General features: G+C 38.2%; 1 protein-coding gene across 16 annotated transcripts in view; it reads right to left on the bottom strand.

Annotated features, from left to right (window-relative positions):
- Positions 1–18,144, bottom strand: part of PCNT (pericentrin) — a 100,660-nt gene that overhangs the window by 74,549 nt on the left and 7,967 nt on the right. For 9 of the 16 annotated variants that reach the window (XR_008577610.1, XM_054829677.1, XM_054829678.1 and 6 more), the window contains exons 3-16: positions 16,852–16,902; positions 15,735–15,908; positions 14,759–14,806; positions 14,165–14,308; positions 12,404–12,568; positions 8,392–10,824; positions 8,212–8,304; positions 7,820–7,996; positions 6,575–6,830; positions 4,680–4,738; positions 4,323–4,497; positions 2,884–3,020; positions 2,226–2,337; positions 528–560 (exon numbers count right to left, since the gene is read on the bottom strand). Coding sequence is in view for 15 of the 16 variants with exons in the window: in XM_054829677.1 (XP_054685652.1) it covers positions 528–560; positions 2,226–2,337; positions 2,884–3,020; positions 4,323–4,497; positions 4,680–4,738; positions 6,575–6,830; positions 7,820–7,996; positions 8,212–8,304; positions 8,392–10,824; positions 12,404–12,568; positions 14,165–14,308; positions 14,759–14,806; positions 15,735–15,908; positions 16,852–16,902 (4,057 nt within the window). In the remaining variant the exon portion in view is untranslated. The remainder of the gene's footprint in view (positions 1–527; positions 561–2,225; positions 2,338–2,883; positions 3,021–4,322; positions 4,498–4,679; positions 4,739–6,574; positions 6,831–7,819; positions 7,997–8,211; positions 8,305–8,391; positions 10,825–12,403; positions 12,569–14,164; positions 14,309–14,758; positions 14,807–15,734; positions 15,909–16,851; positions 16,903–18,144) is intronic. The other 7 variants (XM_054829686.1, XM_054829687.1, XM_054829691.1 and 4 more) reach the window with 5 other exon arrangements.

The following is an 18,144-nucleotide window of genomic DNA, read 5'->3' as shown; positions in this document are numbered from 1 at the left end:
AACCAGAAACCTTTACAGAAACAGAGAAGGCCACCCAGGAAGGAACACAGCTGATTGTCACAGTTTGTTTTTGTGTAGCAAACCAGAAAACACACACTTGGCATTAAAAAGTCACATAACAAACATGCAAACAGAAAGAATAAGAGAAATAAGTACATGGCTCAAGCCTGCTTCCAAAGGGAGCAGTTGTCAAGCCCAAGGAACAGAGAAATCAAGTGACAAGCAGGGACAAGTAACACCACCAATGGGACAGGCAAGGCAAGTCTGATCTGGCATGGGTATGTTCTGCCTAACCAGTAAAGTCTGCCAGCACAAAATTAACCCAGAAAAGTGTTTAACACTTTTGAACTGGCATGTCGCTCTTACATCAGAGCAGCAATCCCATTGTCCTGCTGCTATGTTCTGAATCCACCACCATGAGACCTCAAACCAACGCAAACGCATTGTCAAATGATCACTCAAGTGAAGAAAAGCAGAGTAAACCAAAACACCTTTCAGATCTCACACACCAAAAGAGATATCCTCACCTGGACCATGGGCTTGCATTCTGGTCTCACCATCTCAAGCAAGATGAAAAAGAAAAGAAAGGGTTCAAAGAATGGGAACATGAGTGATTAGAAACATAGAAAAACATTTGAAAGGTTAATAAACGTTAGGAGTACAGAGAGGAAATATAAGAATTCCAGCAAATACAGCAAATACAAAAATTCCAGTGCTATCTGCTATAATTCTGTAATATCAAATCAGAGATTTGAAAAAGTCAAGGCAAAGTCTGACTACATAGAAAAATTATTTATACAATTTATGACCAATAAAAACAACAACAAACACCCTCACAAAACCCTATTATACTTCAAAAACTATTTACCAGTATACTATTTAGAAAATCTGAAACTGCATTTAAAACAAAAGGCCAATATAATATGCTCAACTACCCCAACAGAAGAAAAGAACGTGACCTAATGATGCAGTCTCAATACAAGGTGAACACACCCATAGTCAAGGTTAACGTTGCGGTCTCTAGCTTTTTTATTTTTCCAAAATTTCTTCTTTCATGTATTATACATCTGTTTGCACACACACATCTGAGCCACATCCTACTTCACTTCAACAGAAAATGTGGCACCTCCAATCACTACTCCGTAAAGTTGACTGTTTTGCACCTAAATCTTGAATTAGATACCTTAAGATATCTAAAGTATATGGTGCCAGATTTCAACCAGTCATTATTTTCTCTCAAGCTTTACATTTTTTTATAAGTTTAATGCAGATATACATAAGACTAATTAAAAAAAAACCCATAAAAACCTCAAAACTAGTCATGTTTAATTGCTGTGCACAATATTTTCCTTTTATTTTTTGCTTTTAGGTTTAGGGGATTTGTTTATTTTTAAAACAGAAGCATCCTTACGGAAATAGGTTATTTTTAGCCTCATAAGAAAACAACATTATCATTCATTCTGATTTCAGAAGTATCACCTGAACGTTTTTATTTTTAAAATAGAGATATCTACCCAGGGCACTTCTATACTTAAGAATTAAAAGTCTTTCAGAAGATGGTAAATCTTCATTTTCAATGTCAATGAAAAAGCATTTTAGCTCACCTTAAAACTGAAAGGGAAAAAAAGCCATTGCTACCTCAAGATATAACCTAATCACACAGGTTTAAAATATTTCTGCTTTTTTTTTTAAGCAGACTGATCTCTTAATTATCTCCAAATCAAAGAAAATATTGTAGCCACAATAAACCACTCAAGTCATAAACTGAGTGGTGATCTTTACTGCCTACCTTCAATGAACAGTTTTCACCATTGAATTCGTACTTGCTTCCATGCTGAATACACACAGGAGCATGTTACTGCATTGACCAACATTTTCTTCATTTTTTAACTACACTATACTTAATTTGACATTGCTATGAAAAAAATGTTTGTTTTCACTGAAGATTTTTATCAGGTGCAGGAATGGAGCGGGAAGGGAAAGGAAAACACACGGAGCAAGCTTTTCCCAAGGCCACGCCATCCTTTTTGGCACTGCAGAACCCACTCATCATCTGACATCGACCCAGCTCTCACTTCAGTAACAGATCAATAGGGTACAACCTACCCTATTCTGTGACCCACCTGTGTGTTTCTGGTACACTGTTAAAAGTATTTTGTGTCACTAATGCATACTTCTGTATGAAGAAGAGGCAAAAAATAAAACACGTCAGTTTTTGAACATACCACTTAGCTCCTGCCGATTTGCTCGGGTACTATCGAGCTGAGACCAAAGCTGCCTGATTTCTTCTTGTGACCGAGTCTTGAGTTCTTCATGCATGACCTGAAGTTTCTCCAGCTATGGAAGATATGTTAAAAAAAAACAAAACAAAACAAAAACCAAAAAACCCCCAACTTTTAAAAATAATTTTGTTCTAATTGCTTATTTTATATGCCACAGATAGTTCTGTCAGAAATAGGTGGAAACATTTAGTGACAACTGGACTCTCAGCTCCTGACCCAGGCTACCAGAGATACTGAGTAGCACTTCACTGTTAGACTCACTCCTCTAAGAGAGAGGAATTTGTTCCTGATGCTGTATTTATCATCACTGGCAAAAATAAAGTATTAGCTAGATAAAAATGAAACAGAGGAACCAGAAAATTAAGCATATAAATAAATACAGCAGAAGAAACAGCACTAAATGGCATAAAGACAATTGCATTCAAAAGATTTTGAACCACTGTAGAATCCCAGGGTATTTACCTACTTCATGAGATGCATTTTAGTTTCTCAATAAAATCCCCAAATACAAACAAGTCTCCCAGATGATATGCATATGGTCTAGTTTTTGTTACATTATATATAATCAAGCACTCAAAACACATAAAGAAATCCTATTTACCTCCTTCTGAAGATTCTGTTCTTTTTCTTGGCTTTTCATCTTCATGTCTTCTAGGAGTTGGTTATGTTCAGTCTGCAGCTGTTCTTGTAATTTTGTAATGGTTACCTGGTGTTGCTTCTCCAATTCTATACATTTGACTAAAATTAAAAATGAGTTCTGTTACACCACCATCCTGGTTACCAAATAACCTGTACAACTCTTCTGCAACTAAAATAGAAATGCATGTCTCTAGACTAGAATGCTAGCTTACAGGGAATCACAAAAATACTTGAATAGTAAAGTACTCCAAAGTCAAACATTTCCACACAGTGCTTCCTCGTCCCCTGCATCCCACAGTGTTAGCCAACAGCAGCGCCAGAGGGACCGAGCACTCTCTGAACCCTGTAAACCTCCTGCTACCTCATCTGGTCAACAAATCTTGACTTTCCCAGAAAGCATCTGCAATCAAACGACCACAGTGAGCTGCAAGAGATGTACGGTATCCTCATGGAACAGACTTTAATGATACAGGTTCAGAGAAACCTAGTAAAGTCAGTGCAGGCTGGGAAGAACAAGCCATTGCTACAAACACATCCTCGCAGCAGCCAAAGGTGAGTCAAACACTGTGAAAGCATCCAGCCCTTGGCTGAAGCTACTCTTCACTTCTTAAACCTGGTCTTACTGCCTGCCAACCAGCATCATCCAGTACCCTTAAGACTGCATTTCCATCTATTTGGAGAGAGGATTATTTCCCATGTCTCTCATGTGCACAGCGCCCCAGAGGCTACGCAACCCAACTCTTCACTTCATGGCTCACCACATCTCGTGGCTCCTTTTCATGCCATTACGGACAGCAAATCTGACACTATTGTGCTGGTCAACCACTATCTCGACAGAGATGCAAACTACCTACACAGACTTTTCGTAGTCCTTCCTCCTATCAGCACCTCAGCAAAAGATATAAACAGATGTACCCGGCTAGGTGCTCATCCAGATTTCATTTTTGAAGTTAATGGAAACTCCAATTACAGTAGTCTCAAAAACATCACTTCCAGGACAGTATTTGAAAATGCTGCTGTTCCATTACACTTTATTCACAGTCCAAATCCGACTTTTTTGTTAGAAGAAGCTTCTATTGGTATTAATCAGAATTTTGATTAATTCAGTAACTGCCACAGCTGGTTTTCAGCTGGAAGTAAAGTAGCACCTCCCTTTAATACACCTGAAGGTAAAAATAGTCCATCTTATATTCTGTGGAAGTCAAAACACAACACAGCTAACTAGGCTTTAAACAGTTTTTCATTTACATCTTGTTTTCTAGACAGTCTCATGCCATCAACCCAGCTTTTAGGAGTACATGGGATATATCTTCTGTTTTCTTTTTATGCAGGTTCTAAAAACACTTTGTTAGCTTTTTGATTGTTCAATAAAGACAACTGCTTCCAGACCATGGCACTTACTTTTAGACTGTTCGTTCTCAAGAGAAAGAGGTCCCAGCTCAGCTTTGACTTTTTCTAATTCCATTTCCAGAGTTTTCTGCAGTTCCACCATTTCGGTCTGATATTTTTCAGACAGCTCTTCACGTGTACTTTTTAAACGCATCTCAGACTCCAATTCCCAGTCTCTTTTGAGAGTCTAAGAAAGCGAGACATGCGTTATTAAAGCAAACACATTTAGTAAATTAGTACCTTTTTTTTTTCTTTCCTCCTCCATTTATTTGTCTCTACAATAAATGTGTAGTAGACATAGGACTTCTATCAGCTCTATTTTGCTGAAAGGCGTTTTACTTTTTCTTGTATGAAGAACAGAATTTGTACCTCTAATGCCTGGATATGTGTCTCTTCCATTTCCAATTCTATTTTCTTTCTCTGATCAACTGTGAAACAAAATACTACTTATTAATAAATTTACACAAAATGTTACGATTAAATGAGAAGTAGAAACATGGATGAGATTACCATTTTCGGTATCAAACTCAGAGCTTTAATTGCATGCAGCAGTGAGGGGTATCGGGTTCTACCCAAATCTGCTGTTATGCTACATCCCAGTAATTCACTTTCATTTTAGAAAATAAGCATCTAGCAGTTACAACGGCAAAGACAACCCTGAAGGTTAGGCTCAGCTTAATTAGCAACAGAAAGTCTGCTTAAATCTACAGAGAGCATGATACTAAAAAAAACCACAAACAAAACCACAAAAACCACAAAGAACCCCACACCTTTATTCCTAAAGATATAAATTCAAATGCCTATCAATTTCATTTTAGATGCTAGCATTTCACTGCACGTCACTATTAAGTGTTTGAATCATCTCTATCTCCAGAGACACAGCAAAAGAGCAGCTGGCAGCAGCAGTGAGTAGGAAACTCTCTTCCAATGTCTTCTAAAAATGCCTAGGAAAGAGACTGGAAGACAGATGCTGTTATCTGCTCACTGACACCAACGGCTTCTTCCTTCCCCAATTCATTCCAACTTCTTGTTCAGCACCTTTCTTGATCTGCAAGAACCCTGTAAAGGCCTATCAGTCCCCTCCTTACACCTTCAAAGTACCGTTGCCTTAGCCTACCACCTTATTTCAATTATTTCAGTGGCAAATGAGAACTCGGAGACCAAGATGGTGCCAGGTACCCACCTAACAGTCCAGCAGAGGAAGAAATATCATCTAAGTTACAAGGCAGTGTCCCAGCACTCAAGTAAGTTGGTTCATGCCCAGTCATCACCTCCCTGAAATGTCTTTCCTCTAGCCCCCCCCAGGTAACAGCATCCACAACTCCCACCAGGTCTCCTGCATCATCTGATTCCAGATTCTCCTTCTCAGCCCCTATGTTCAAGCACTCACAAGTGGTTACATTCATCGTTACATTGCCAAAACGCACGTGAACAGCATTCATCTTAAGAACTGCATCCAGACCTCCTCCTGCTCCCAAATCTGGTTTCCTACTCTCAGTCAAAAAGACACAACCCTGAAAGATTCTCTTCCTCTGAGGGAAAGACAACTAAAGGAATGGTTCCTAAACTTCTTCAGTGAGTTACTGCTGGCGTCACTTTTCTCCAGAAATTCCTCAAGCTCTGCCATACAGGTCAGAAACAGTCTCCTGAACTGGGAAGAGGCAAATATTCCAAACAATGCTAAAAGCACCATCAGCAGGCCTTCAGTACTATCAAGTGCAGCTTTCCTCTTGCTGATGTGAAAATACAATCTTACATCAAACATATCTCAAAGGACACCCAGCTGCAGGTTCTCACTGAGCCTTTCAGTTCCCTTCCCACTCCTTTATAAACCAGAGACGACAAGCCAGGAAGCATTTCCATATCTTGTCAGAAACACAACAGTAGTCAGTGCTGACTTTAGGGCAATAAAAGCCCTTAAGAAACATAAGGGGTAAGAGCTCTACTCTTTGTGCCAATTAAATTCTTCATGAGAGCTCTGTCTAATGCTTCCTGAAAGCAACTAGTTCAGTATAGTGCTATGTTACAGAAGTGGCAGCAAAACACCCATATAGTTGAAGAAAAACTAAACTTAGGTCTGGACATCTTCATTTTCGCATATACGACATGCACTTTTCCACATGCCAGTCTAGGTGCTATCCCTATTGCAGCCAACACCAGTCGTCACTCAAAAGGTCAGCTCTACACCAAGACAGGAACCTGTGGAGGAAGAAAAATACCAAGAGTGTTTCAATTTCTGGTCCATTATTCCCAAATTTTAATACCTAGTTCTTGGTGATACTTTAACTCAAGGTCTTCTTTTTCCTTCAGGCACTGTTGTTTATTCTTCTCCCACTCCATCTGATGGCGGCTTTGCAGAATTGCTACCTCCTGAGCACGCTTATCATTGAGCATCTCCCGTAGTTCCACAAGGGCCGTTTCCTTTTCTTTTGTCAAGTTCGACTGAGTAAGCTCAAGCTGGGAGGTGTGCATATTATTCAAGCTTAGGCGTAAAGCTTCCAATTCAAGGCTGTGCAGTGTCTGTAACAGAGAAGAAAAAGTGTTTTTCCCTCCCCTCTAATGAAACGCATTCACTTTTTCCATGACGAGTTTCAATTGCTTTCAACTGTTAAACACATCAAAGTTTTCTGTACTTGGAGAGTGTTTCTTCACAGCAGGGACAGAACCCTGAAAATAAGCTGACCTTTGTTACCATGAGGTTTGCATAACGTTTTCAGTGCGAGGTAAAAGGTTTTTCCTTACCTGCCTCTTAATTTCATCACCTACCAAATACCTTGTATCTGTCCACTTCCTCACAGTGTCATCAGACCAGAACACAAGCTCATCCTGACCTTTCACTCTCTATTTAAAAAAAAATTCCTCATATTTGCTATTGGTTATCATTTGTTAAAAAGCAAAATTCTGAAGTGGTGGTGGAAAAGCAGAAATAAAATTGACCATGCCTCATTAAAAAAAGTGAGGAATATCCAACAGTTAGAAATGGTAGCTGAAATAGACCAACTAAACTTTTCAGTTCTTACGTAAACTAAACAGTACACAAACATCTTGTAATTTGACCTGACAATAGACATATTCTTTCCATTTCCACTTTGCATTTAGTGGAAATGTTCAAAACCCAGTAAATATTTAGAGGAAAAAGTCAGGTTTACATACTTAAGTTTAGCACAAGAGCATTCCTAATCGCATTAGTGGGATAATGAAAAAGTGGGACTTTTATAAAGTATTTTTTATAAATTTACTTGTTAAAGACATTAAAAATGACAAAGTTTCATGGGTTTTTTTAAACACATCAATTTAAGTATCCAGTTTTCTTCAGAATTAATGTTAAAATATAATTGCAGTGAGGATCCTGGAAAGCTCCTGTAGAAAATCTCTCCTACTGCCCACCAAGGGAACCCTCCTAATTCTTCAATTGCAGCACACACAGTATGCACAAAAATCAAGGAGCCTTCTCTCTGCAAGAGCCAGGTAACCACGACAGTAGTAATTACTGCATTTTTTTATTTTACCTGTGATTGGAGCTGAGCTTGCTCAATCTCTGCTTTGTGCGCGGCTGCCATTTGCTGCCGAAGTTCATCCAACAGGTGCTGCTGCTCTTTATTTAGTTCAGCACGCACCGTCTCCATTTCCTCTTCATGTTTAGCAATCAGTTCAGAGATTTCACGATCATGCTCCCGTTCATGTACCTGCAGAGAATACTCAGATAAAGAGCTTTCTTCAAAATAGTTAGTTAGCCCCCCAATAAATTATTGAGCCAGAATTCTCCCCTCCTCCTGACCCCAAATCAAAGACATAAGGGAAAAAAACAATTTTTTCATCTCTAAAACTTTTGTACTACTTAAATGAAAAACAACACAAGATAAGGTTATTTTTCTGAAATAAACCCAATGACAGCATTTACCTTTTTTATTAAAGCAATCTGTTCCTTTCTTTCTTCTTCCAACTTCTGCTGTTTTTCCACTTGATCTTTTATTTCAGCATTTAATTCTTCTATCTGAAAACAGGCATACAAACATTTGCAATGACTTCCTTGAGCATTCTGAAATCCCAAGACTCCTGCCCTTATCAGAGGGTTTCCTACCTCTTTCTTGTGTATCAAACTCACTTTAGTTAATTCGGCAAGGCGTCGAGTCTCCATTTTATCAATTTCCTCTTTGTAATGTTTCACCATCTGGGATTGCGCCTCCTGCGCAGCTTGTGCAGACTGAAAGGACTCCTGCAAGCGAGTCTCAAGCTCCAAATGAACAGTCTTCAAATGGGCAATTTCTTCGGTCAGCTGGCTTTTTTTCTCATTGTATTCAGTATTTTTTGCCTTTATTTCAGCATTAAGTTTATGAATTTCTAGGTTGCTGAAGTTTAATCTGTCCTCATATCCCAGTCTTTCACACTCCTGTATTTCTTTGAGGTTTTTTACTTCAGCATTAAGTTCATGTATGTTTTTCTCAAGATCCTCAATGATGCTAGCGTTCTCTGCTAGTACTTTTTCTGCTTTTATGAGATCCTTCTCCACGTCAGACAATCTTTCTCCTAAGGCTGTTTTTTCCTTCTGTAAGAGTGCTAAATTTTGTTCTTTATTATTGATTTCAGCTTTGAGCAACTCCTGTTCTTTTAGCAATGTCTCTTCAGATACAGTTTTCTGACCAAGCAGCTCTGCTATTGCCTGGTTTTTAGCCTTCTGAGCATCAAGCTGACTTTGCATTTGATCCCTTTGACTTTGCAAGGCAGCTAACTGACGCCCAAAAAGGGACTGTACTTCACTTGTTACAGAATCAGAAGCTGTTTTCTGCTCTTGAACATCTTTCACCAATTGCTCCTGAGTTCGCAGCTGCACCATCAACATTTCTCTTTCCTCCTGGAGGTCTTTTACCATTTCTTGCCAGGTCGAGGATTTTGATGCTTGTGTTAAAGGCTCTACAGAGCAGGAAGGTTGGCCTCCATCCTCACCCTGCTGCTTTACTAGAAACATTATTTTGTTTTCAAGTTCTTTCTCCTTCTCCGTTTTTTGAAGAAGTTCTTTTTCACAACGGATCCGTGCTTCACGTTCCTCATCCAGTTCCACACAGATATGAGAGAGCTCAGCCATTACTTTTTCCCATTTTCCAACAGCTTCTTGGGTCTCCTGATAAGATTTCTTCAAGGCTGACTCCTTCTCATGGAGCTGCTCAGTTAGCTTCACACATCTCTCTACTAAACAAGCTGTCTCATTATCCTTTAAGTCACCATGGTCACTTATTTTGTTTTGCTGCAGGGAGCTATCTGACAAAAATGAAACAAAGGTCTCTGCTCCCACCTCAGTCTCTTCAAAAGTCTCTTGAGCCAAGCTTCTGCTGGGTTCTAGAAGTACACTACTGTCTAACCCATACCTACTGCATCTACCTTCTTCAATGGCATAACTGTCAGAAGAGCTGGACGCATATGACTCTTCTGGTCTCTCTGTGGATATGAGATACTTAGCCAATATGCCTTCATCACCACTGAAGAACCCTAGTTCTGACAAGTGTTCTTCAGGCAGGTTATCTCCTTCACTACTTTCATTATTCTCTGCGATCTTTGAATTCTTAATTTCTTCTAGTTGATCACTTGAGGACTCTACTCCCAAGTCACGCTGGAACTCTAGTTCTTCGTGAACTAGCTCATCTTCACCTTTCAACTCATGTGGTTTATTCCACATCTCTGCTCTCAGCGACACCTCTGGTAAAATCTGATTTTCCTTCAGTTTCATTAGGTTTTTATTGGAGACAATCTCTTCATCATGCTTTTCTCCTACATCCATACTTTCTTCTGCTTCATAAAGTCGCTTTTCATTTAATTCCTGAATGAAAGAATTCAGTCTCTGAATCTCTTCATTCAAGGACTGTTTTTCTTGTTTGTATCGCTGGGCTTCCTTGACCTGCTCTTCTGCATCAGAAAGTTGAGACTTAAGGCCATCAATTAAATCCTTGTATTTAGTCTCAATTTCAGATTTTTCTCTCTGGAACTCTTCCTGTTGGTTTTCAAGTTTCCTTCTCAAATTTTCTTTATTAATTTCAGACTCATGAAGACTATTATTTAAGTCAATTATTATGCCATTCAAATTCTGAATGTGTTCTTCAGAATTCAGAGCACAGAGCTCTTTTTTTAACTGTTCAAGTTCATTCTTATATTTTAAAATAATTTCTTCTTCATATACCTGCTTGGCTTCTGCAATCTCTCTTCTCTTGCACTTCTCCAGCTCAGCCCTCAAGTTCTCCAACTGTCTGCAAATATCCGTTTCATGATTGATTTTCAGTTCTTCAATACACTGCTGTTCTTTCATTTTGGATAAAGCTATTTCATTTTTTAATTCTGTTATTTCTGAGTCCCGGAGAGAAAGGGTATGTTGTAGTATAGATAAGCTATATCTTTCCGATGTCAGTAGATCTTGAAGACTTTTAATATGTTGGTCTTTTTCTCCTATGCTTTTGTATAGATGTTGCATTGTATCTTTTATATCCTCTTCCATTTGGGAAAGAAGATTTTCTTTATCTTTGGTATTCTTAAAAATAAAATATTACATATGAAATATGCCATGTTTTAATTTCCTTAAGACTCATGTCTTTAATGTATCTTCACACATAATATTTACTGTTTAGTGCAGGGTGTATCATTGGCCTAGGCAACAGGATTTTCAAGCACATCCTTGAGAGTGGAAAGTACTATTGAAAGACTCTTCAAATGTGGTAACAAATACCAAATTGTCCAAGTAATTACAAGTTGCAGCCACTATTTTCTTTCTCTCTAGTCGTGGCATATCTCAAACTTTGAGTATTTTAATTAAAAATAAATAAATAAATACCAGAGCTACTGACACATCTCCATCTCACAGCCAGAGAAAACACCTCCCGCAGGCAGGAATAGGCCAGCTGAACAGCCACGTCAAATTTTGACTCATCTGACTCAAAAGTTTAAGGCTTCTATGGCATTGCTGGTTGTGTGCTTAAAGGAAATCAGACCTTTTAAGCTGTTCCTTTAATATATGTCAGTAATCACAATCCCTATAAATTTGTTTCTAAAGAAAAGGACTTTTTTCATGACCATGCCACTACGGCAGGTCGGACTTATCACCAAATGTGAAATACATATTATAAAAAAATAAATATCTCTTATGCGTTTTTAACTTTAGCTGAGTTTCTTTACTCATAGCGCTTGTTTCTGAAATGAGTACATCAAAATGTTCCCACACGAGCTTTTCACTTTGTTTTGCATCTGAAGCTAACATGATTACAGATACAGTTAACTTACTCTCATCTAGGTGTTTCAAGTTCACACACAACTGTGTTGTTACATGCTTACACAGCATATTCAGCACCCATCACCCCACCGCAAGCCTCTGTCAGTTATGTTCCCACATGCCTCAGTTCAACAAACACCAGATGGACTTGCTTCTGATGGAGACTTCTTATACAACAATTCAGTAACAGAGTTAAAGACCAACCCTACTGCAACAGAAACCGATGGAGTAATTTCAATAAATAAACAAATTTGAAAGAGCCAGAACTGAACCCTTATTCCATAAAAAAGAAAACCAACCCAAAACTTAAATTGCAAGCAGCGATTTTGGCTTAGCTGAACATTACCTTCAGAAGAACAGATTTTTAATTCCATATTAAAGTGTAGTTTCAGTCCTGAGGCATCAATGTTACCTCATGCACAAATCAAATGTTCATTGCAGGTTCTTCCTCCAAAACGGAGGGACTGTTTATCACGGAGTGTAGTGACAGGACAAGGGGGAATGGCCCGAAGCTGCAGGAGGGGAGATGGAGGTGGGATCTGAGGCAGAAATTCTTCCCTGTGAGGGTGCTGAGGCCCTGGCACAGGGTGCCCAGAGAAGCTGTGGCTGCCCCTGGCTCCCTGGCAGCGTTCAAGGCCAGGTTGGATGGGGCTTTGGACAATGTGGTCTAGTGGAGGGTGTCCCTGCCCGTGGCAGGGGGTTGGAACTGGATGGGCTGTGAGGTCCCTTCCAACCCAAATCATTCTATGATTCTATGAAAAGTACCACCTTGGCTTGCATGATCGCAACAAAAACCTAACTACCTAGAACTCCTAATTCTAAAGGCACTTGAAACAGTTTTTACCTTCTGAGAAGACTCCAGCTGTACTTCCAGGTCACGTGCTTTCTGACGCAGCATCTCCAAATGTTCATTTTGCTCTCTGAGACGGTTCTGAAACAAGGACATCTGCTGCTGGGCTTCTAATATTTTGGTTTTCCCAGGGGTTTTACTCCTCAGCATCTCATTAACCTGAACGCATAAAGGTACTCACAGTCAGAAGAAAGTTCATATCACAATAACTCATACACAAGTCTCAATGTATGCATAAAATATACTATATTCATTTACCACAGGTTTACCCTATGTCTTTCATTCTCAGTGAATAAGAATCTCCCTAAGAGGTCAGACAAAACTTGTCATGTTTTAGATACTATTACTTACTGTAAAGATATAAATGTTAGATAATTTATGTCTATGAAGCCCCCAAAACAAAGCAGGACTTCCAATGGACTGGACGTCCTGGTAAGAGTACAATGAACAAAACCAGTCTTCTCTGCAAAGGATTTACAGCTCTGTACTAAAGGGTGGTTTTTTCTCTCCACCTCCCTCCAAATGAAAAGAAAACATTCACCCCCATGAATAAAACATATTTTATTTTACCCCCATTTTTAAAACCTTTTTCTAAAGATTTTTCTAAAACCAAGAAGATAATATTTAAGATAGTATTAGTACTTTCATCTGTTATTAACGTTGATGTGCTTCCACAAACAACTTGTATCATATTACTAGCCTTACTTAGAATATGCCTGAAGTGCTATTTAGAGGCTTTATCATTGTCTTTTGATGGCTTATGGAGCAAATCCCAACATCATCTTTAGACTAATTTTCACTATTACCCCATATTTTGCCAATAGCAGTCAGAATTGTAGATAGAAAGCAGTATTTTTTTTCTTTTCCAAACTTAGAATTTCATTTAGCAGAAGATACATTTTCCAGGGCATGAGCAACTCCTTCAAGATAATCCCTAGACTTCAGTAAGTCCCATTATTTTTTTTTTTTTCAAACCCCCTTCCTATCTAGAAATTTAAGACACATAATCCCTCCTAGCACAATTCTTATCTTGCAAACCTGAAATGGTAAGTAAACATAACTATAACTCTCTGGCATATACTACAAGGCTCCTGAGACAACAAATAAAGGGGTGTTTAGAGAGACTAGCCACTGGAACATTGAGCATCACCGAAAAAGCATAAAGTATTTTAAGGAAAAAAATATGTAAAGTAGATGAAAGGCTGTAGGATCTCTCATTATCCCAGGATTAGATCCATAATCAACTTGTTGCACTGAAGCAGTTTCTATGTGTCACAGGGGCTGCATCAACTGTCTTCAGGTTATTTTAAATCTCCATCTTTGAGCCAAGTCACGTTACCTCAAGACAGCAAGTTTCTGTGGAACAGCTGAGCTGTTACAGTTGCCCGTGCACACACTTGGAGCTTTCTTTGGCAAAGGCAAGGAAAACTGATCGCACGTAAGCCCATACCACTACAGTGATCCCAAACCACAACAATATTGGGGAAGATTCCCTAACAAGGGCTAAATTGATGGGCAAAGAAGTGTAATGACCTCCCAAACATTACACAAGCAAGTGGAAGGTATAAGGATATTTCTGGGACTTCTCCCTAGCAGCTGGGGAAAACTCTGCCTCACCCTGAAATCATCTTCACTGCTGCATCGCAAACTGAACTATGAAGAACTATGTGATAAGCTCAATATGTTTTCATGTTCATATTCCAAACCTGTTCTTATGCTCTTTGTAAGGAAACAAAAATCGGAGGAGAGACACACCTGATGTAACTGAAGTTGTAGATCATGGATCTGACCAGCTACATGTGAAGCCTCTTCCTGTAGGTCATCCCGATCCTTCTTCGCCTGTTGAAGGCAGGTTGTTAGTTTCCTGATGACTTCGTTCTGCTCTTGAACAGTAGTTTCCTATATGGACCACAAGAAGTGCAGTTATAAAATTAAAACAGTTTTAGCACAGTAGGAATCCAGTAAGTTTTCTCAAAGCAAAGCTGTTATGAGTCTATAGTTACACTTAAGTTTTGAAAAACTTGCACCAAAGGACCAGAAATATTTCTGTTCAAGAAAGACAGCAGGCGTGAGGAAATAAGAATCTTACACTGATCTCAAAGAGATGACAAAGCTAATCAAAAGTGACTTTTTAAACAAATGATAGGATACCAGTAATGAAATAAATATTTTTAGTTAAAAATTTTGTAGTTCTTATTGATGTAAAAACAATGAAGTTTTCTACAGGATATAATGAATATTTAGTACCCCCTAAATTGTTTCCTATCTGCCAGCTCTCCTTTTCAGTCATGTGAGAGAAAGCTAATGAGATGGGATACATTAATCCTATTTTATGTTAATCACATTAACCTTTTCAATGTACTTCTCACCAACAGGAAATGTCTTTGTTTCCCAGTCCTAAAAGGAGAAAAACAGCATGTAAAAGGGGAAGTAACTATTCTTCAGTAGCACCTGGTAATTTCCCTTTACATAGAAATGCTAGAGAAAAGGAATTCAAAATATCTTTTTTTAATATTTTAGGAGAGGGGAAGGTACCTGTCAGTTTAATAAAGTTTAATTTCTCCTACTTAATCATTTGTCCATACAAAACAAACAAACAAAAAAACCAACCCAAACCACCACCAAAAAACCACCCCAAAACCAGAAAACCACAAGTATTTACAAATATTCAAAAAGTGTGAGTGATCTCTGGGGAAAAATTCACCCATGGGGGTGGTGGTGTCTGCCATCCCATGTGAACATTTGAAAAGGAGCCCAGCTGCATCCATGAAGTGGTTTGCTGTCATATCCACAGAAACACTGACATTGTAATAAGTACTTCCTTTTCAATAGTTTGAACAATGTTTCAGAGGTTTTTTTCCACCATTTTTCAGCATAACCTTGATATATAACATATATAAAGTCAGTATTTATATAATTATAAGCCCCATGCTTTTACACCGAACCCTACCTCAATGTGCGATTAACTATTCTTAACCTCAGTGGTTCTTGCAGATTCTCTCTAAAGGCCCACTCCTCAATATAGTAAGAAAATTTACCAATAAAAACTAGCAGCAAGCGTCCAACTATTTCTTAGCAGAAGAATTTAACTACACATTTCATAAAAACTGTCTAAAAATAGAAGCATTTCAAATTTAATTTTACTCTCACTCGATTCAAGCAATATGAAGTCCCGGAAAACCTCAGTACTGCTTTTTGCAGCACATGTTAGCAAGGTGAAGTACTTTCAGTAAAAATAATGCTTATTTTGAGTTTTGCCTCCTAAATGTTTTTAGGATTAATCTGAAGTACTATTATCCCCATTATCCAATTCTATGAAATGTACCTGAAGTTGCATAGAGTCACTGTGCTGGGTAAGTTGTTCCTGCAGCTCATCCATCTGTGCAGTGAGTCTTTCGACGGCTTCTTGTTTCTCCCAAAATCTGTTCTCAGCTATTCTCGCCTGACACATCTTAGCATCAAGCTCACTGTATTCTGCAGCAGAATTTATTGTAACTTCCTTCATAAAAGAAACAAAAGCATATTTACTCACCAAAATAATATACCATTTCTGTTTTGCGATTACTCTGAATATAAGCTTAAATTCTGAGCAAATTCTAGCTTAAAAGTAATGCAACATTGAGGCTTTGTATTTAATAGAAACATCATGTATAAAGTCCTTAATTCTTAAAAATTTCAAATAAAAAACACTTCATAGATAATATATTTTCCTATGATACTTCAAGGCACAAAAGTAAATTAGGGAGAAGAGTCCTGTGATTCTACAGCACCAAATTCTGGTAAAGTGCCATTTTGACACATGTTGGGATTTAAAATACACTCCAACTCACAGGTTGCAGGAGGAGAGGGGGAATACTACCAAAATTAAACAAAGTTTTTACATCCATATGCGCTGACTAGAGAACAGTCCATCCATAGGAAAAATAATAATGTAACGTTCTTGACTTAAAATTCAATTCAAGTGTAAGCAACTACTGCAAATAAATATTCAACATACTCTGAGTGTCTATGGCCTTTAACAGCAAAGCAAATAAACAAAAAAGTACAAAGAAGTTGCTCCAATCAATCCTGTGATTTCTTAGGAGCAATATTGTTACAATTCTCACAGAGGAGACAGTATCTTGTGTTTTATTTTAAATATTTTTTTGTTTTAATGTATAAAACAAAGAATAAATCTACTTTTCAATTAAAAACATTGTTCAAATGTCTCTGGACAAGGTCCATGATTTCACTAAAACCAACTCTCTTAGCAACCAATCTTGCAGCCAGTACACGTACATACAGATAAGTACCCATTTTAGGCTGTAAAATAGCAAAATCGCATCGCTTATGATGTTTGATGACAATGGTCAATAACTAATCAATTTAGTAACCAATTATCATCCTCTTCTTTCACACATATATCACCATCTCTCACTAAAGAGACATTCTTTCACACTTACTTCAGGGGCATGGTCACTCAGTACATCCCAGGTGGACAAGTCAGCGCTCCCCTGGTAAGTAAACAAATAAAACCAAGACTAAATCATGGCCATTTTAAAGAAACATAAGGAGAAGCAGAATTGTTTTGGAAACACCCTGAGCACATGAACCAGAGAGGGCCATGCTGTGAGACAACATACTAGTGAGAGACTGACTTGAATGTTAAACTCAGCTGGTAATGCATGGTCAAATGAATGAAATAAAAAAAAAAAAAAAAACCAAACCCAAAATTATTATGAATGTCTACTCAAAAATGCAGGGCTAAGTCTCACCATTGAGATTCAATGTTTTATTTTCTGCTTTTGTACCTTGCAAATATAGTTGAGCACTCTTTAATCTACTACTAAATATTAGTCAACTATTTGACAAACTTGCTAAAATAATTCAGAAAATGATGAAAGCAGTACTATTTTCTGACGCATATACTTAACATAGCTTGATATTTTAAAGATATTTACCTCTGACTAAGCTCACAACAAGACAAAGATGACTGCAGCACTATTTAGAAAAGGCAGCCCATAACCCTCCCTGTATTTTGAATCTGCACAGAGTAGTTCCCAGTGATCGCCCTCTCCCTAGAGGTGCCCTCTCCATGTAACCTAGAAAGCGATTCCATTTGCTTTACAAACCAGCTATTTTGACAAAAGCTGTTTAGAAGCAATAACTGATTTTTGTTTGTTTTTTAATTTAAGTTCACGTGAACGTAATAAGGACACTGCTATGGTTGAGTGACAAAATACTGTACGTTTTTTTCTCAGTGCAGATGGCTTGGCATGTAGCTGCCTCAAAGCCTTTGCAATGCTAACATTAGGTTCAGGATCTAGGGATGCCCTCACAACAGAAAGCGGGATCATACATGCCAGCAGTATCCTCCTTTATTGCAGGTTTGCAAATACACCAGTCTGATGCTATTGTTGGATGTTGTGAAAAAACACCAACAGCTGGCGAGATGCTTTTCATGCAGAAGGCATTGCCTCCCCAAAACTCATGAACCTTTGCATAGATAAGATGCCAAAATGTACCCGAAAACTACTTTCTAAATGAACTCCCAGACTGAGATAGATATATTTTGTTGTAGCCAGAGTTGCCTTGTAGCTTCTGAGGCTTGGGAAAGCATTAGCCGACCAGTTCAGAAGCAAGTTGGATTCCTACAAAAACAAAATTGTTCAAAACTATGTTTTTCTCTCTCTTTCTGTCTCATAATAAAAAGAAGCAAGCGTTACATGATCCTCTAATCCACAGCTGATACAAAA

Source organism: Grus americana, chromosome 6 (genome assembly GCF_028858705.1).
Source record: "Grus americana isolate bGruAme1 chromosome 6, bGruAme1.mat, whole genome shotgun sequence".
Taxonomy (NCBI): domain Eukaryota; kingdom Metazoa; phylum Chordata; class Aves; order Gruiformes; family Gruidae; genus Grus; species Grus americana.
This window is presented reverse-complemented; position numbering and strand designations above follow the sequence as displayed.